The sequence below is a fragment of the Pelophylax lessonae genome, assembly GCF_965119305.1.
Source record: "Pelophylax lessonae genome assembly, chromosome: 8".
Lineage (NCBI taxonomy): Eukaryota > Metazoa > Chordata > Amphibia > Anura > Ranidae > Pelophylax > Pelophylax lessonae.
In genome coordinates, this window is record NC_138775.1 from 167878607 (window position 1) to 167899473 (window position 20867).

The following is a 20867-nucleotide window of genomic DNA, read 5'->3' on the forward strand; positions in this document are numbered from 1 at the left end:
TGAACAATTCTGCTTTCCTAAACATTTACAAAGAAAGCAATTCAATTTATAAAGGATGCATCCTAACTGATCGTGAATATTAAATGGCTTTTCCACTTTTTTTCTGCATCCCACCCCTTCCCTTCTGAGATCTGTAAGCTTATTCAGCTTGAAACCCTCACCAATCAGCTCCTTTAACAAAGCTACAGAAAAGCTCCAAAGATGCCATTGCTCTGATATGCTGGCCATTGTTTGGTCACCTTTAGTAACCGATTGCCTTTCTAAGGCTAGGCTACAGCTGCAAAGCATAGCCTTCCTGAAAAATCGTTTTTCCCGAGGCAGAATATATTGCTTAAGAAAAGCCAAGCAGAGCTGTAAAGGGCTGGTAGCCCCGGAGCTTCTCTGCACTGTTGGTAACACAACTGATCAGCAGTGGTTCCAAGCAGGGCACCCCTGTTGATGAGCGGCAGGATAACAACTAGAGAGAGTTTCCATTTGGTCTCTGAATTTTTTATTTTTTTTTATCATTAATGGTGCACCTAAATAGTTTTTAGTGTTAAATGTTATTTTTCCTCTTCTTACAAACTGTAACAAAGTATGCATTCGTCATTGCTCTAAGCCAGAAAGATAAACTGGATTCCTTAAAGTTCTTTTTAGAAGACCCGAGTCGATAACAATTTGTTTCACTAAAAGCCCCCATCCTATACAGTCCCACCACTAGTTAACAGTGCTCGATTCAAGTTGTTTTCTATCAGGCTGACACAGTTCCCCATAATCTTTTCTCCTCTCCTCTGTGCTTCTCTAATTAGCAATGGTGACTTCCTCGTTAGCCTGGCAGGGCTTGTGAAAATGTCAACATTCCGCTCAAAAAAATTCTCCAATTAGATCTGGAGAAAAATCCTAGTATCAATTCTGCCGCTCTGCAACAGCCACAGGGAGAAGTGCAACATAGAAAAGTAACCCTTTCACGCCTCTGACATGTTACATTGGCTCAAGTGAAATGAAGATGGTAGTAAGAAAATTAAAATAAAAATGCAATGGTGATTTTATATTATTATTTATTATAGTCATTATTCTTGGCTGTTTGTAAATCTAGATGTCATAAAATACATACAATACAATTATTTATGCTTACAATGCATTTAAATAGTCATAAAGTGAGGGAGGTACATGCAGAAAACACTAATTGTTCACAACTGTATACTAAATACAGTGCAGTTAATTTTTGAAAGCGGAAAATACAAAAAAAAGTATCATTATTTTCTAAAAACCTTTCCAGAAATGCCTATTTGATCTGGTTGACTGCAATCAGTGTTAAAAATGTTATCTCGTTTGGTCTAGTATGCAAATCCAATCTTTTACCTCCTATGTAGTCAACAGTTTCTTAAAGGATGTTGCTTTGTGTTAAAATATTTTTTTACTAACATAGTAATGGCTTTAACATTTTTAGATGCCAGTGTTTATGTCAAGAATGTTGCCCGTCATGCTGGTTTTGAGGGTTAAGTCATGACCCGTCTCTCGCTATGATTTAATAATCCCTAGTGCTGCAGTTTTTAATCCAGCCGTTGTGATTAAAGTGAAATATGTTGCTGCTCACATAATGATTGGTTTTGTTGATGTTTTCGCTATGCTCAGACAATTAATCCTGGATTTAAAGTATCTGATAGCATATTATAATTATGCCATGTTAAAGATCCAGCTTCTGAGCAGTGTGTCCATATCAGAGCGACTGTGAAAATATCATGGATTATTAAAAACCAAGATGGCTTTACTGCCCTCTGGTGGCTAAAGCCGAAAAGACAGATAATATTGATTGGTCGCAAGCCTCTTCCTTTCTTTTTTAAATATATATATATATATATATATATATATATATATACACATACATACACACACACACACACACACACATATATATATATATATATATATACATTTTGTTTTCTTCCTGACTTTTTGTTGGCTGCTATTTTTCATGTCTTGTATGTGTGCTTGTGGATAGATAGATATAGACTATGTATATGTATTTATTTAAAAAACACACTATTATGACTGACGCATACATTTTTTCATACATAAATCCACCTAGCTATTTATTTTTCCTGCAGACACGAATGACTCGGCGCCTGATGAACACAGCAGACCACAACTCTGGACTGGAAGATTCAGATGTAGCTGACAGTGCTAGCAAGTGAGTATATATATGACAGGTTTTATCCTGAATTAATATAGAATTTTCCTAGAGGCCCTGCTCAGCTTGGGAAAACAAGCTATTATAAAACGTTTTAAAATAATATAAATCCGGGGTGGGAAGACTGGTGCGTGACCTTAAACTAAATTCATTGATGATCCGACAGAATCGAATAGGGAGGGGTGGTTGGCGGCTCAGGAGGCATTATCCCACTTCTTTAACAGGTTGGCATTCTACAAGGAAGGGGAACAGACGGGTCGCCTACTAGCTAAGCTTGCTAGACCCCCCAGGTCCTCCCCGGGTATTAGTGCTTTGAGAAATCGTAATGGCAAGACAGTTACCACTCAAGAGCTGATCATGACTGAACTGGTCAATTATTATTCCACCCTTTACCTCTCTAAACAATCCCACTCAGAGGACCAACTGGTACGATATGTGGATGCTGTCCCTTTGCCATCACTTTCTTCGGTGGACCAAGACATGTTAGATGCACCACTGATGTTGGAGGAGTTGAGGGGGATGACTAGTCTGTTCCCTAACTGGAAGGCCCCTGGAGAGGATGGGTTGCCAATAGAGGTGTACAAGACCTTTGGGGATAAGATCTTACCTAAATTGCTACAGGTGTTGAATGAAGCCAGGGCCAGTGCTTGCTTTCCTCAGAGTATGACCAGGGCTAATATTATCCTGTTGCCAAAACCTGGGAGGGATCCGCTGGATCCAGGGTCCTACAGGCCCATTTCGCTTTTACAGAGTGACATTAAGATACTCGCAAAGGCATTGGCCCTGCGACAAAACAAGGTTATTGCGTCTATCATACATGGTGATCAGGTGGGCTTTATGCCACAAAAATCTACATCAATTAACCTACGCAGACTATTCCTAAACTTACAATCTCCAGGGGATAATGTGGGTGACAGAGCGTTGCTGTCGCTTGATGCTCATAAGGCATTTGACATCACTGAATGGAAGTACTTGTGGTCAGTAATGCGTAAATTTGGTTTTGGCAAAGGGTTTATCTCATGGATTCAATTACTTTATTACTTTATTATACCCCAAAGGCGGCATTAGGGAAGCGGGCAGGATGTCGGCCAGCTTCGATCTCCACAGGAGAAAAAGACAGGGCTGCCCCCTCTCACCGCTCTTGTTTGCGCTGGCTATTGAGCCTATGGCTGCGCTCATTAGATCCAATGCGAAGATTTGCGGGTTTAAATATGGACAGGTACAAAAAAAAAATAATGTTATACGCAGATGACACCATGCTCATGTTGGATGATACTACAACCTCTCTTGAAGAAACCATGAAGGTAATCTTGGAGTTTAGCACGTACTTGGGTTTGCACATAAACTGATCAAAGTCCTCCCTGATGCCCCTGGATGGGAGCCTGGATGTTACATCACAGGTTATAGCTAACATACCCATTAACATGGTATTGTAGAAAAGATCACACCATTGAAAATGGTGAAAAAGTAAAAAATAAACAGATATTAAGGTGAAACTTTGTGTACATGGGGCAACATAACAATTACCACCATTTTATTCTCCAGGGCCTCTGGTATCAAATTGGCTTCAACCTTTTTGCGATATGAAGTTGTAGGCTCTTCTATAAAATAAGCCATCTTTTTAACTTATTTTTTGTTTTTATTGCACAATCCTGCTTGCATAGAATAATAGTCATAATAGGAGGATTTCCACGGTGCATCTACACCAATTTCCTGTGACAAATAAAGCTCCTGCGGAAGCTATAACTCCTGTAACCACTGGAGACCCAAAGCATATGCTGCCAGTATCAAAGACAGGAGGAGGTGCTAGGTAGAGTTAACCTTTGACTGACAAGCCAGAGGCTTGTAAATCTGTGATAGCCATGCCCATTAAAACATCACTATGTCCCTCATGAACAAAGGTGCTCCAATATTGACTTCCCATACTGCTGAATATGGGCCATTTCCATATGTGGGCTTTTTTATCCCTCTCCATTTCATATGACCTAATTTTTTGAAACCGATGTTTTGTATATTTGACTGAGGATTTCTCATTCTGCAACTTCTCCTACCTGAAGTTTTGAGCACCCCCTCAAATAGCTTCATTAATGTGTATAATCTGTATGTTGTCTAAGTGTTACTAACCCCAGGACCCTGCATTCACTATACTTGGTCTCCCACGGCACACAGAACATGGAAATGCAATTATTTTAGTAAATATAAACTGCTGAATACTTTGTCTTGTAACTTCTATCATTTCCTAATTAAGCTTGTAGGAGAAGTTTTCATACTGCATTGAGCTGTCCTATCGGGATGCAGGACCCCTGACCCACTGTCTGGACAGTGTTGATTGGTCCTGAGCTGATCACATGCACCCTCCCAAAAAAAAAACCTCTAGCAATACACACCAAACTGAGCATGTGCAGTCTGACTCCAATGGTTCTGTCCTATCTGGACATGTTAGGAATTCTAAACCTGAACATTTTTGACACAGCATTTGCAATAGAAAACTTTCCTTATATCCTGAGATGAGAGTATAATGATATTCAAATTTCTAAATCGCTAACCACAAACCAAGAGCCTGTAAACAGCCTTTGGGGAAAAACAGATCTTAACTTTATTGTCCTACCAGAGATAACATTGGTCTACTTTGAACCTGGATATCACATATCACAGTTATTCTATTTGCAGTACTACTAGCTGTATTTCTCATCTCCCCCCATATCAGGTGTATAGTGTTCTTTCCCAACAGATCCGGCACCCTTTATCTATTTAACTTTGCTGTCTTAATATTAAAATACTAAATCAGTGGTGTTTATCCTTAAAAGAATAGAGGGCATCAAGTGCAGCCCCTAACACTTTTAGAGGTCTACCCAAAAGCAATGTATGTTAAAGGGATGAGGTGCTTTCCTTCGAATTAGACAGCCTATTCAAATGAAATGGGCTTTATTGCATCTCAACACATAACATTTCATTCCTGTTTGCAACGTACTGCATTGTGTGCTGAAAATAAATTTGGAGTCATCATTGGTGTAAGGGGTTAAAAAAAGAAACAAAAAAAAAAAAATCAGCATTGCTGTTAGTGAACACAATAATATCATCCAACATTGGTGTCAGAGACTGCAACAATAGCCCCCAGCATTGGTGTCAGTGAATTGAATAACAATCCCCTGGCAATGGTGTCAGTGACTGCAAGAATACCCAGTATTGGTGGCAGTGACCGCAATTATAACCTCCAATATTGTTGTCAGGAGCAGTACAGTTAACATCCCTCCTGGACAGGTTCTCAGTAGCAGTGCTATTTTACCCATCCCATCCTTTGGTGGTTAGTGGCATTGTTTTTTAGTCCCCTTTCCCCAACCATTGGTGGTTAGTACAGAGGCACTTCAATTTAACCCCCTGACCTGCATTTGTGGTCAGTGCAATCAGTGGCAGTGATTTAAAGAAGTGCTAGATGTAAAAAAAATAAAACTTTCATATTCATGTATGTGGCTGCAGCTGTCCCCTGCTGGCTATAAGTCCAAGAACTGAGGAGTAACATGACCACTGATCGCTCAGTTCTCGGTCTTCACTGAGTAAAGACTGTCAGTCAGCAGCTCTCTACTCCTCCAGCACACTCACTGGATTGCCAGGCTGCGGAGAGGGCATGAGCGGCTGGTTCGGGCTCTCAAGGGCATGGTCAGGGTCTGGGTGTATCCTTTGTCAGGATACAAACAGAGACTGAACCGCCTGTGTGACATCAGCCAACAGCGTACCTCTCCGCCCCCCAGTCACTTCTGATTGTTTGGGAGGAGCAGTGCATATTGGCTGTGGTCATGGCAATGCTTAATGCACACTGCATATCCCATATTTCCTATCTCAGGAGTGAGTAAGATAGGGTGGCTTTCTTCTTACATACTGTTGGGCCATGGAGAACAAGCATAACCTCCCTCTAACAAGAAGTTGGATCACAGTAGCAAAAAAAAGAAGGAATTTTGAGATTTAAAGGAGACTGAGAGCAAAAGGAAGGTACTTTATTTAGGTAACAAATACAAACTTGCTTAGAATTTTATTTTTCTAGAGTTTAGTGTTGCTTTTAACGTTTCAGATTGTTTACTTCTTTAGTTAATTGTTGTACAGTACATGAGCTCTGTCCTGTATTTGTCAGTCATTGTATATGCCTCCCCAGATTGTCATCGGAAGACAGTGAAGAAGCGTCTGGATATTTGTATGACAGTGACGCGTCATGTGATGATGTGAGCCTTTCCTCACGTCCAGGGGGAGAGATGGATCTCCTGGGAGAAATTCTGGACTCGTTAAGTACCCACAGTTCTGACCCTGGTGGAGCCCGGCTCACAGCTGCCAAAAGTCTGGACTTTTTTCGCTCTGTTGAGGATTTAGACTACAAAGTTATGGTATGTTTTCTAAGATATCTTGCCACTATTCAGTATTTCACAAAAGGTAGTACACCCCTCACATTTTTGTAAATTTTTTAATATATCTTTTCATGTGACAGCACTGAAGAAATGACACTTTGCTACAATGCTTGACTGTAGGCAAGACACACTTGTCTTTGTAGTCCTCACCTGGTTGCCGCCACACACGCTTAACACCATCTGAACCAAATAAGTTTATCTTGGTCTCATCAGACCACAGGACATGGTTCCAGTAATCCATGTCCTTAGTCTGCTTGTCTTCAGCAAACTGTTTGCGGCCTTTCTTGTGCATCATCTTTAGTAGAGGCTTCCTTCTGGGACAACAGCAATGCACACCAATTTTATGCAGTGTGCGGTGTATGGTCTGAGCACTGACAGGCTGACCCCTTACCCCTTCAAGCTCTGGCAGCATTCATACGTCTATTTCCCAAAGACAACCTCTGGATACGATGCTGAGCACGTGCACTCAACTGCTTTGGTCGACCATGGCGAGGGCTGTTCTGAGTGGAACCTGTCCTGTTTAACCGCTGTATGGTCTTGGTCACCATGCTGCAGCTCAATTTCAGGGTCTTTGCAATATTTTTATAGTCTAGTCCATCTTTATGTAGAGCAAATTTTTTTTTTTCAGATCCTCAGAGTTTTTTTGCCATGAGTTGCCATGTTGAACTTCCAGTGACCAGTATGAGAGAGTGAGAGCGATAACACCAGCTTAAACACACCTGCTCCCCATTAACACCTGAGAACTTGTAACACTAACGCGTCACATGACACTGGGGTGGGAAAAAGGCTTTTTGGGCCCAATTTGGACATTTTCACTTAAGGGTGTACTCACTTTTGTTGCCAGCGGTTTAGACATTAAGGGCTGTGTGTTGAGTTATTTTGAGGGGACAGCAAATTTACACTGTTATACGTCCTGTACATTCACTACTTCACATTGTAGCAAAGTGTCATTTCTTCAGTATTGTCACATGAAAAGATATATAAAATATTTACAAAATTGTGAGGGGTGTACTCACTTTTGTGAGATACTGTAAATACTTTCTCTCAAAGCTTTCCTAAGAAGTTGACTAGCTAAAGCCAAATTAAAGTTAAGCCAACATTTTTATTTTGTATAGAGAATGAAAGGGTTAGAATCTCTGTCAGCATTTTATTATGGTCTGTGTCCAAATGAGGCATATTTCCTCTAAATTCCTGTACCACATACACTATATTGTCAAAAGTATTGGGACGCCTGCCTTTATACACACATCAACTTTACTAGCATCCCAGTCTTAGTCCATAGGGTTTAATATTGAGTTGGCCCACTCTTTGCAGCTATAACAGCTTCAACTCTCCTGGGAAGGCTGTTTACAAGATTCAGGAGTGTGTCTATGTGCATGTTTGACCATTCTCCAGAAGCGCATTTTTTAAGTCAGGCACACATTTTGGATGAGAGGCCTGGATTGCAGTCTCTGCTCGAATTAATTCCAAAGGTGTTCTATTGGGTTGAACACCCGATAGAAGGATCCTGGGATAGTGTGTGTCCTGCCTTGGTATTCTGGAGGGGTCCCAGTGTAGGAGATCCCTAGGTGCATGTCCTACTGTTTGCAGTGTGGTTATAGTGCAGGGGGGTCTCAGTGCAGAGACCGGTGCAGAGTGCGCAGCAGAGTCTCTCTTAACGTGTGTCCTATGGGGGGTCCCCTTGCAGAGGGTGCAGCGCTGCAGAGGGCGCAGGGAAGATCCTGGCAGCATGTTTCAGCGTTTGTAGCTGATGCTGGCCATTTTCCCTTAGTCTGGATGGTCTCCAGGTTGGCGACCATGTTTGTGTAGTCCGATGATGTCACGGGGGTTATTTTCCCTTAGTCTGGCTGGTCTCCGGTAGGCGGCCATGTTCGTGTAGCCCGATAATGTTACAGGGGCCATTTTCCTTTAGCTGGAGATGACCGAAGCCTCGTGGGGATGCCGAAGCTCCTCCTCTTCCTCCTCAGTTTCCTCTTCCTGTGCCCAGCACAAATTAACAGGGATGGCATCCATGATGATGCTGGGCTCAAAATTCTCAGTGCTCATCTGGTCGGTAGGGTGAGTCCTTGGGGGTCCCTGTTATCTCTGCTGAAAGGTACCCTGAGGGGATTCTTTAATGGTGCCAAAAGATTGTTTTTGTACTGCAAGGCCTTCCTTTCCTCATGGAGCCTCAGGGTCACATCTCCCCCACTGACTCCCTCATGGAGGTGGCAGGTCCCTCAGAACCCCAACTTCCCATGGTTGCATCGACGGCAGTCCTGCAGTCCTTAGTGTCCCAGGTGGAAGTGGCGTTTGGGCAAAGGCCCAAAGGGAAAGTGCCCCCCCTACCTTCCCCTGCTCAGTCGGTCTCATCTGATTCTGAGCCTGATGCCGTCGTGGATGTGGCCCGTCCAGGGGGCTTTAATATCACACCCCCAGATCCATCTGATAGTGAGGATGATTCCTGCATGGTCGCAGCAGCAAATGAAAAAGCCCTGGTAGAAGAACTTATCACTGCAGAGCGTGAGACTTTAAAAATGGAGGATGCGGCTGATGTAGCCATGGACGTGGCTGTGACGTTTGGTATGCATAAGTCGCCTCGTACTCCAAAGGTGTTTCCTTATGTGCATTATTTTTGACAGGTTTTCCTGTAATGAATGGTATTTAAGAGGGGCTGTTCCCTCTTGAGGGGTGTTTTTCTTTAAACTTTTATATTTTCAGACGGGGCTCCTGTGTCCTGATTAAGGGCACTTATGTTTAGCCATGGGTTATTTTCCTCACCCCTCATTTTTCCTTTTTGGCACTGCTTTTGGGTGTCCCAGTAGTTATGATTTATGGGGCGCTGTGTTTGTCGATGAAAGAGAAAATGGGATTTTCGTACTTACTGTAAAATCCATTTCTCTGAGTTCGATGGACACAGTACCCACCCCTCTATGGAATTCTGAAACTTCTAATACTGCTTGCTACTAAACTGATTTCCTAGAGCAGAGAGGGGGGTTATATACCAAGCTGAGGACGGCCCATGGGCGTAGCCAGGTGTTTTTTTGTTCTGCCTAGTCCTACTCCTGGAGGTGGCAATATAACCCAGTAGTTATGGCTTTTGGAGCGCTGTGTTCATTGATGAACTCAGAGAAATTGATTTTTCGGTAAGTACAAAAATCCCATTTTTGTTTGCAAATATTAATGATTATAGCTACCAGCAAGAATACGTCCTCACATTTAAAGAGCACCTGCCATTTCAGATCCTTCATGGCAGCACCTGTTAACAGGGATCCACTCACCTGCTGCCACCACGTCCCTCACCTTGTTGTGTCACTGCCGCATCACTAGCCATCCCATTAAAGTGAATGGGACTGTCAGTGAGTCAATAGCGGGTCAGAGGAGGAGCCGCTGATGGACAGAGATGACAGTTGCTCTTAAAAAAAAAAAAAATTATAAAAAATTATAATTTAATTGAGTTGATTTAAATCAAGCCTTTTCACTAGTGATTTAAATCGACTTGATTTAAATCAAATCCACCCTGTGGACAGTACACGCTTCCATCATCAGTGGTAGGCAACCACTGTACGATTTTATTGGCCAGATTTTAACTTCCCATCATACTGCATTAGGTACCGCTTGGATAAATGAGTTTACCCGCTTGCTCTGGTTTGTTTGTAAACGGGTGGTAGAAGCATCAGACAAATGCTGCAAGTTACCAGATCGATGGGGGTTTCTGCACAAGAAAATATATGCTTTTCAACATACTTTTTCTCTATGACTGGTCTCCAGTAGTTAACGTGTCTACTAGGAGTAATTGTATAGTCCCAAGGCCCATGATGTAAAGGGTGATTCATTTCAATTAAGCCTGGACTGTGGACTATCATGCTCAGTTACACGATTCCATGTAGTTGTCATTGCACATGTATGCAAAATGATGCTTTTTGTATTTACACCTCGGTATTGATTAACTGCCCACTCCCTAATTAATATTAATGGGTAAACTCTCAGGGTAAAGTAAGAAGATCAGTAAAAAAACAAGTAATTGCCTTCCTGCAGAAAGGAAACAACCCCTTGTCACTATCCTAAATCACTGTTCTAGTGGAGAGTGTGACATCTCCATCACCTAATATTACAATACTATACACTATATACTATACAGTTAGAGCTTTTGGGATAGTTACAAGCTACAAAACAAACAAAAACATGTTATGTGTTCAGTTAGTTATTTCCAGAGTTTTTTTCCTTCTCACTCTTTCTGATTATCAATGTTGCATTGATGTTTCTTTCTGCATTCAATCTTTGGATTGTGATGTCAGCCAGCCCAGTCTGAATCAATGAGTATGGACGAAAAAATCTATACCAAAGGTAGGCAACCCATAGCTCCCCCCTCATTCATTCCTACATATTCCCAGCATGCCCAGCCAGTCCTCCGTGCATTAGATTTTGTTGTGAATATTTGTGTGATATTTTCTGATGATAACTTATCAATAGTCTGCATTTGAATTCAGTTGTCAAGGTTGTAAGATTCCTACAATGATAATAGATGAATAGAAGTGAAAACATGGTACCAAAAATTTCAGTACACAAATTGCATCAAGGCTGGATGTGATTTAAATCAAAAAGTAAAGTGCGATACTAACTAATTAGCAAATAAAGTATTTGTGTGTTGGATTGCTGAAGTATGAACTTTTGTAGAATGAGTCTAAACTTGCTTACAGTAAACAATGTTCTTAAAAATCATTTCAGAATAATTGCTATTTATGTGCAGAGAATACATACCCACAGGGATACATTCTGACAACATGGGGAGCGTATTATATTGCCAGAATCCAAAATAAAAATATAAAAGCAAAGCTTTTTATGACATACATTTATGTATTCAAATAATATCCCTCTGGAATGAAGTTCAGGCTCTTTTTTTTTTTTTTTTTACGTTGTGCTGGGATTTCTCCAGTTGGAATTTTTTCCTATATTTATCTGTACTGTCTCATGGTTTCTCCTTGTAGCTTTTGCCTTCCCCTTGATAAAACAAAGGTTGCAAAATACATTTATACTCAAATGGTAACCAAAATTTATGACCATGGTTTTTCTAGGTTGGATTAATAGTTACGGAAGAACCATGATACATTTTCTAGCACAAATGGTGCTCCAAGCTTTCTCCATTGGTTGCTACTTGACCAGAGGCCTAGGCCTTTGGTTATATGATCGTTGCTGACAGAAATCAAGTGCAGTAATAATATTATCTCCCCAGTGCAATTGCAAGTCTGAAAGACATGACATGTTAATTGTTTACATGTTAATTGTTTTTGAGTGTATGAGTTGGAAATTGTTCATTATTTATCTTTCATAGAAGCCACTATACTGAGCTTAAAGCAGTGTTAACCATTTGACCTCGGGAAGATTTTACCCCCTTCATAACCAGGCATTTTGTTGCTGTTTAGCACTGCGCTACATTGACTTGTAGTTGCGCTATGTCCCAGACAAAATTTTATTTTGCTGGTATTTAATCACCACTGAGTTTTTATTTATTTTTTTTGCAATATAAACACATATTTTTTACTTTTTGCTGCAAAACATATCCAATAAAAAAAAATTTAAAAATCTAATTTCTTTAAAAATTTTGGCCAAAATGTTTTCTGCTACATATCTTTGATTAAAAAAAAGAAAAAAAAAAACAACTTGTGTAAATTGATTGGTTTGCGTTTCCTGTTGTATACTGGAATTTCTTTTTTATTTTTTTAAAATAATACTTTTAGAAATAGAAGTGTTAATAGTTTATTTTTAACAATGAACAAAATAGAAAGTAAATGAACAGAAGAGAAATCAAATCGAAGCAATATTTGGTGTGTCCAGCCTTTACCTTCAAAACAGCAATTCTTTTAGGTACACTTGCACACAGTTTTTGAAGGAACTCAACAGGTATGTTGTTCCAAACATCTAACTAACCACAAATCTTCTGTGGATGTAGGCCGCCTCAAATCCTTCTGTCTCTTCGTCTAATCCCAGACAGACTTGATGATGCTGAGATCAGAGCTCTGTAGGGGCCAAACCATCACTCCCAGGACTCCTTGTTCTAATTTACACTGGAGATAGTTCTTGAAAACATTGGCTGCATGTTTGGGGCAGTTGTCCTGCTGCAGAATAAATTTGGGGCCAATCACACGCCTCTCTGATTGTATAGCATGATAGATAAATATCTGTCTGTATTTCTCAGCATTGAGGACACCAATTATTCCTGACCAAATCTCCAACTGCATTTGCAGAAATGTTGCCTTAAATTTGCAAGGAACCTCCACTATGCTTCACTGTTGCCTGCAGACACTCATTTTCTCTATCGCTCATTGACAGACGTAGTCTTCTTGATTCTCAAGAGCTGGGTTATGTTGTCTCCGCAGGAGTAGGACTAGGCAGAAAGACAAAACGTTCTGGCTCCACCTTAGGGGCAGTCCCTGAGGGTATATCCTCCCTCTCTCTGCTACAGGGAATCAGTTTTTTTCTGTCTAGTCAGGAGTAAGGACCTAAGTTCCTTGCTGGGATCTTTTTGGTCCTGGCAAGATTTTTTCTTTAGAAAAAATATTTTTTAGGTAGTTTTTCTCCAGTGTTTTTTTCCTGTGAGATCTTCAAGCAAGAACGCCGGACTGGGCGACACTAGTGGTCACCCCGGTTTCTGCCTACGAGCGCGTGCAGACCAGAGCTCCGCGCTGGGTCGGCCGCGACGGAGTCCCAGTGGAGGGACTGACCTTGCGAGTTAAAAGTCTCGCTTGGACGCCAGGAACCAGAGAGTCGAGGCGTCCGGAGTGGTCCACAACCCCCCACCCCGGTGGAGAGGGTATTGTGAAGAGAGGGTGCCTGTCGGTTCGGTATGGTGAGTAAACGTTCCCTTTTTTCTTTCCTCGTTATGAGGCAGTATGAATTATGGGCCCCTCCATACATGGTCAGTATTTATCTGACACTAAAAGTCCCCCTTGTAAATACAGTATGTGTTTGTGGGAAGTGGACTTGGTTTGAGAGCTAACACTCTACCCAGCAGACTGTAGCATTACAGCAGACATAGGAGGTATAATCCTACCTTATTTGTAGTGTATCTCCTGTAGATCAATAAATCGCCACTCAGCAGAGATGCAGGTGGATGTGCTGGGAAAAACGATTTCGGCGGTCCGCCGCCATTTTGCCGTAGACCAGGTGCATGTATGTCCTCAGGTCACGCCGGCCGCCATGTTTTTGGAGTCTAATGTCTCCTGTATGGGGGCGGCCATGTTTCATGAGCCCAGCTACCTCGTGGAGAGCTGGGAACGCCGGAAGGCGTACGCAGGGGGCGGAGCCACGTCCTTCTACCCGGGAAAAAGCAACAGCTCCTTCCAGTCTGTAAAAGACAGACGCTGACTGCAGTTGGTGGGAAACTTCACTGCATCGGTTGGTGAGCCTTGGGGGTCCCTCTCTCTCTCTGTGGGGATCGAGAAGCAGGTACTCTGAGGGGCGCTATTGCGCTAGGGGGAGACACATAAAAAAAAAAAAAAAAGTTTTTTTTGTGTTTTCTGGCAAAGGTGTCCTGAATTAACATGGACCCTGCCACTCATGTATCTCCTCCGGATCCCCTCGAGGGGTCTGCAGGATCCTCCAGCACCCCACTGACGATTGAATCATTGTCAGCTATTATGGAAACTTTTGTGTCCCGGGTGGAAGTGGCTTGTCAGGGACAGGGCGCAAGAAAGCGACCCCCGCCTAACCCCTTATTATCTGAAACCTCGGATTCAGACTCTGAGCCTATTTCTGCAGTTGCAGGTACTTCATCTGGGATTGGTGTCTCGTGTACTGTCTCTTCAGACAGTGAGGAGGATGTTTCGGCATCAGCCATAGCCAAAGAGGAAGCGTTGGTAAACGCACTCATTGTATCTGTTCAAGAAACCTTAAGATTACAGGGTATTCCGTCAGAAATAGCTGAAACTGAAATCCCTTTTGGGACTAAAAAACGCATCAAAGTGGCGAAGGTTTTTCCATTGCCCAAATGTTTTGGCAATCCAATCAAAGAAAAATGGAGTCTGCCAAAACGCACTTCTACTATTTCTAAACGCATTAACAGGCGTTATCCGTTTGAGGAAACCCTCATTAAGAAATGGACAGAACCACCTGTGGTGGATTCACCAATTGCTAGATTGAATAAAGCCACGGTTATTCCTCTAGAAGACGCTCCGTCTTTTAAAGATCCAGTGGATCGCAAGATAGAAGCTATGTCTCGCACCATGTTTACCTTGATTGGATCAGCTTTCAGACCAATAATTGCTATTGGTCTGGTTTCGCAGGCTGTAACTGAATGGACCAAGTGGTTACGCCGGGACTTAGAAGAGGTCCCTCAGGCGGTATCAGATTTGTTGGAACAAATGATACAGGGGTTACAGTTTGTGTGTGATGCGGCGTTAGACGCCACTCCATTATTGGCGCGAGCATCTGTCTCAGCGGTGGTTCTCAGGCGTACACTGTGGCTAAAAGGTTGGTTAGCCGACCAAGGTTCCAAAAAAGCATTGGCTAATATCCCCTTTTTAGGAGAGCGTCTATTTGGAGCCAACTTAGATGAGATCATTAAGGATCTCACGGGTGGGAAGAGCACCTTTTTACCGCAAAATGTTAAAGGTAAAGGAACTCGTCAAAAACGAGGGCCTTCTTTTTCTGCTCACAAGAGGTTTTTTCGTCCCGCGGGTGAAAAAATCAAGTCCTCCAAAGCTCCTTCAGGAGGCTTCAGGGGACGTTGGTCGGGCAAGCAAAAGCCCGCCCCCTCCAGACCTGAAGATAAATCGTCCAAAGCCTGAAGGTGCGCCCCCACCCATAACTGGGGTGGGGGGACGTCTTCGCCGGTTCCCGGATCCATGGCTTTCCAGAATCCCGGACAAGTGGGTTTGCGAAGTCATAAGGTCAGGGTACAAGATCGAGTTTCGATCTCTCCCACCGGCGCGATTCTTCCCTTCCAATATTCGACTATCCCCGGATCGTTTAGAAGATCTGCGGTGAGCAGTCACGGATTTACTACAACAAGGAGTGGTAGTCCACGTTCCTTGGACAGAACGTTTTCAGGGGTTTTATTCAAACCTATTTACAATACCCAGGAAAGAGGGCAAAGTGCGTCCAAATCTGGACTTAAGGGCACTCAATTCTTTTGTCAACATAAGAAAATTCAGAATGGAGTCCATTCGCACAGTAGCAGCCTTCCTGCATACAGGGGATGTCCTAGCGTCCATAGACATCAAGGACGCATATCTTCACATTCCCATTTTCGCAGGACATCAGCGGTTTCTACGCTTTTCCGTAGAAGAGAACCACTATCAGTTTGTGGCGTTACCTTTCGGTCTCGCCACGGCTCCTCGGGTCTTCACGAAGGTGTTGGCCCCAATGTTGGCACTACTGCGCCAAAGAGGCATATCGATTCTTGGTTACCTAGACGATCTTCTGCTTCATGCAGAGTCTCCTCAGACCTTGCTACAAAACATAGAAATTACTATGATTTCTTTACAGGAATTCGGGTGGCTGGTGAACCAGCAAAAGTCATTTCTGGTTCCCACCCAGAGGCTCGAATATCTGGGTCTAATTCTAGACACAGTCAGGACAAGAGTTTTTCTTCCGGTAGGGAAACTCCGGAAGATTCAATTAGCAGTCCAGTTGTTACTATCCAACAGCTGGTCTTCTCTTCGAACTTGCATGAGGGTTCTGGGGTTGATGGTGGCTTCCTTCGAAGCAGTCCCATTTGCCCAGTCCCATACCCGAATTCTTCAGCAAGAGATTCTTCTCAGATGGAATCGGAATCCGGAATCCCTGGACAATCAGATCCGATTGAGCAAACAGACCAGAGAGTCTCTGGTCTGGTGGCTTCGGTCTCCGATGCTCAGCCAGGGGAAGTCATTTCTGCCAATATATTGGACGATAGTGACCACGGATGCCAGTCTATCCGGATGGGGAAGAATTCTCGGTCAGTTATCTGTCCAGGGACTTTGGTCCCTGGAAGAATCCAGGTGGCCGATAAATGTATTGGAACTGAAAGCGATCAGACTTTGTCTGATTCACTGGACCGAGCAGCTCCAGGGCAGCCCGGTTCGGATCCAGTCGGACAATGCCACGGCCGTGGCTTATGTCAATCACCAGGGGGGCACCAAGAGTGTCCGAGCGGCCAAAGTAGTGGCTTGCATTCTTCGCTGGGCGGAACGATTTGTTCCAGCTATCTCTGCGGTGTTCATTCCGGGGGTGGAGAATTGGCATTCAGATTATCTCAGCCGTCAGACTCTGGATCAGGGGGAATGGTCCCTCCATCCAGAAGTTTTCCACCAGTTGTGCCTACGGTGGGGCACCCCGGATGTGGATCTGTTGGCATCACGATTCAACAGGAAAGTACAGAGATTCGTGGCTCGCTCCCGCGATCCTCTAGCAGAGACCGCAGACGCACTGATCGCCCCGTGGGGGCAATACCAGCTAATGTATGCCTTCCCTCCTCTCGGGTTACTGCCAAGACTTCTTCGCAGGATAGAGGAGGAAGGAATTCCAGTAATTCTGGTAGCTCCGGACTGGCCTCGTCGAGCTTGGTACGCCGACGTGGTCAGACTGGTGGCGGACGTCCCGTGGAGACTTCCTCTCAGGGAGGACCTACTGTCTCAGGGACCGATCTTCCATCCTGCTTTACGATCGCTGGCTTTAACGGCCTGGCTATTGAGACCCAGGTGCTGAAGGACAAAGGTTTGTCAGCTTCAGTTATTCCTACTCTAGTTGAAGCAAGGAAAGCGACTTCCAGAAAGATTTATCATCGCACATGGAAGTCCTACATTGCATGGTGTGAACCTCTGGGGTTCCGTCCACGGTCTTATTCGGTTAGTCGAATATTAGCTTTTCTGCAACAAGGGGTTGAGCAGAAACTGGCCTTGAGTACTATCAAGGGTCAGGTCTCAGCATTAGCTATCTTCTTTCAGAAGCCTTTGGCTACTCATTCCTTGGTGCGGAATTTCATCCAGGGGGTGCGACATCTGGCTCCGCCAGTGCGCGCGCCGTTACCACCCTGGGATCTTAATTTAGTATTGTCGGTTCTTCAGAAACCTCCCTTTGAAGATATTAGGGAGATTCCTCTACCTACGTTGTCCCAGAAGGTGGCCTTCTTGGTGGCTATTACTTCTGCACGCAGGGTGTCAGAACTGGCCGCATTATCTTGTCGTTCCCCATATCTGGTGGTTCATAGAGATAAGGTGGTTCTTCGTCCGAATCCATCCTTCCTACCAAAAGTGGTTTCAGAATTTCATCTGAATGAAGAAATTGTATTACCTTCCCTATGTCCTAAGCCCAGTCATCCTCGGGAGTTTGCTTTACACTCCTTGGATGTGGTCCGGGCGATCAGGGTATACTTAAAAACGACAGACTCGTTTCGCAAGACGGATTCACTTTTTGTGATCCCAGATGGACCCAAAAAGGGGTTGCCTGCATCTGCCGCGACCATTTCCAAATGGATCAGACAGACGGTGGTACAGGCTTATTCTATTAAGGGTCGGGAGCCCCCGTTCCCTGTTAAGGCGCACTCCACTCGGGCGCTTAGTGCGTCATGGGCCTTTCGCCATCAGGCGTCAGTGGTCCAGGTGTGCAAGGCGGCTACCTGGTCGTCGGTGCATACCTTTACAAAACATTATAAAGTTGATGTAATGGCATCATCTGATGCCGTGTTTGGCCGCAAGGTTTTGCAGGCCGCCATTTGAGGAGACCAGTGGTCTGCCTCGAGGGTTTTTTTCCGTTGGAAATTTTTCTTTGAGTCTCATTCTTTGTTTATAATGAGCCTTTAAAACTTCTAGTTTGGCACCGGTTGGGCCTTCTAGATTGGATTTTGATTTTTGTCAATCCCACCCCTCATTTGTGGCACTGCTTCTGGATGTCCCAGCTCTTGAGAATCAAGAAGACTACGTCTGTCAATGAGCGATAGAGAAAAACAGATTTTTGTAAGATCTTACCGTAAAATCCTTTTCTCTTAAGCTCATTGACAGACGTAGTACCCGCCCCTCTATCATTGAGTTGGGTTGGGTTAAATTCTCTGTTACTGCTTTAGAACAGAACTGATTCCCTGTAGCAGAGAGAGGGAGGATATACCCTCAGGGACTGCCCCTAAGGTGGAGCCAGAACGTTTTGTCTTTCTGCCTAGTCCTACTCCTGCGGAGACAACATAACCCAGCTCTTGAGAATCAAGAAGACTACGTCTGTCAATGAGCTTAAGAGAAAAGGATTTTACGGTAAGATCTTACAAAAATCCATTTATTGTACCGCTCCCCCAACCCTTCAGTGAACAAACTGCCTCCTGCTACAGCCAAATATTACACATTTTGACTCCTTAGTCCAGAGCACCTGCTGCCATTTTCCTCTGTTATCGTGCATAGGCCATGGAAGCAAGGCTAAGCAAAACTTTGCATGAAAAAAAAAAAAAAAAAAACGTTCTTTCAGAAAAATGACATCAGGTGCTCCGGACCAATGGGTCAATATTTGAAGTATTTGGCTGTAGCAAGAGGCAGTTTGTTCGCAAAGGGCTGGAGAGGGTTACAGGCAACATTAAATCATGGTGGAGATTCCTTGGAAGTGTGAGGCTGCATTTCTGCAAATGGAGTTTGAAATTTGGTCAGGATCAATGGTGTCCTCAATGCTGAGAAGTACGTGCAGATAATTATACTTCATGTCATATCATCAGGGATGGAGCAGGACAAGCATGTACCCAATACTGTTAAGAACTATCTTCGGTGTAAAGAAGAACAAGCAGTCCTGGAAGTGATGGTTTGGCCACCACAGAGACCTGATCTCAGCATCAACAAATCTGTCTGGGATTACATGAAGAGACAGAAGGATTTGACAGTCTACATCCCCAGAAGATCTGTGGTTATTTCTCCAAGATGTTTGGAACAACTACCTGTCGAGTTTCTTCAAAAGCTGTGTGCAAGTGTACCTAAAAGAATTGCTGTTTTGAAAGTAAAGGGTGGACACACCAAATATTGCTTTGATTTGGATTTCTCTTCTGTTCATTTACTTTCTATTTTGTTCATTGTTAAAAATAAACTATTAACACTTCTATTTCTAAAAGTATTATTTTCACACCCGCCTAAGACTTTTGCACAGGCTCTGCATAAGACCATAACCTCTTTCTTTGGTATAAGATACTACCTCATTTAACACGTTGATGGTGTTTGTATAGTTTTACAGTATTTTTAAGCAGATTCCTTTTAGGGTTTTGTATGAAAAAGAGAGAAGCTGTAAATAAAAGGCTGGCTGGTGAATTTGCTCTGTTTCCTTCATTTGCTTCTTTTTTAAATGGCAAAGCTTCTGCAACGTCTTTAGGAGCTTCTTACAATCCTTTAAAAACAACAGTTCTGTTTGTCCTGCAACGAGGCTCTCATTCATGTCTCTTTCATGTTTCTGCAATAGTATGGGAAGCATATGTAATCGCAAAGAAAATCTGGTTGCTAGAGGCAGCAAAAAAAAGAGTTCATCCTCAAGAAATTTTTGATCACGAGTCTCACATTTAGGTGGTATAAAATTGACACCACTTTGTGCTTACAAGTTTGTTTATACAGTATTTTTATATCTCCACTAGAAAAAACCCGGTACCCCCAGTGAGGACAACTTGAGCTCACGGAGTGCAGACGCTAGAGAAAACTGGAAACATGGCCAAGATGATAGTGTCCTTTACAGAAAACATCTCTTGCCACCCCGCCAGCAAAGCAGGGAAGAGGCATCTTTTAAAGACTGTGACAGACGCAGGTCAGAATTCCCCACATTTGTTGTTACTGGTGTTGGCAACCCTGAAACACAAGGACGCCCTACTTCTCTCTTTTGCCATCGGAAGGTAGAAAAAGGATACGTTGTTGGTATCCCTTATGATGAGCTTCCACAGAAGAGCCAGACTGGACAGGTGCAATGGGAAAAGGAGACCCAACTGCAAGATGTACAAAACAGGAACCCACCTTAATAATGCCTACATATGTCAGTGCTGTCTGCTTGCTTCCAACTCGAGGTTCAGGCATTCCAAAAGCTAGCAGAACAGCAAAACTGAAAACTTAATCGATTAAAATCAATTTAACTACTGAATCACTAAATGTCCTGCAATTTCATGCATCTCTGCCAACCATATCATGCAGGATTCTACATCTTTTCCTTTATTTAAGTTTTTTTTTTTTTTCTCATTTATGTATTTTAACATATCTAGGAAGAATTTTTAAAACAATGTACCTAAACTTGGCCAACAGGTGGTGGTTGTGAACATGGATGCAACTATCATTTAAAGTTTTCAGTCAAAGTCTGCTGTGTTTTTTTTTGCAAGCTAACCATTCTATGGTTATATTCAGTATTTG

At 43.1% G+C, this 20867-nt stretch overlaps 1 protein-coding gene across 4 annotated transcripts in view; it reads left to right on the plus strand.

The window, feature by feature from the left end:
* Positions 1–20565, plus strand: part of DENND1B (DENN domain containing 1B) — a 383468-nt gene extending 362903 nt beyond the window's left edge. For all 4 annotated transcript variants that reach the window (XM_082265591.1, XM_082265593.1, XM_082265592.1 and 1 more), the window contains 3 exons: positions 2088–2170; positions 6318–6543; positions 20111–20565. In XM_082265591.1, the coding sequence (XP_082121717.1) occupies positions 2088–2170; positions 6318–6543; positions 20111–20485 (684 nt within the window). In that variant the 3' untranslated portion in view covers positions 20486–20565. The remainder of the gene's footprint in view (positions 1–2087; positions 2171–6317; positions 6544–20110) is intronic.
* Positions 20566–20867: the final 302 nt, after the last annotated feature.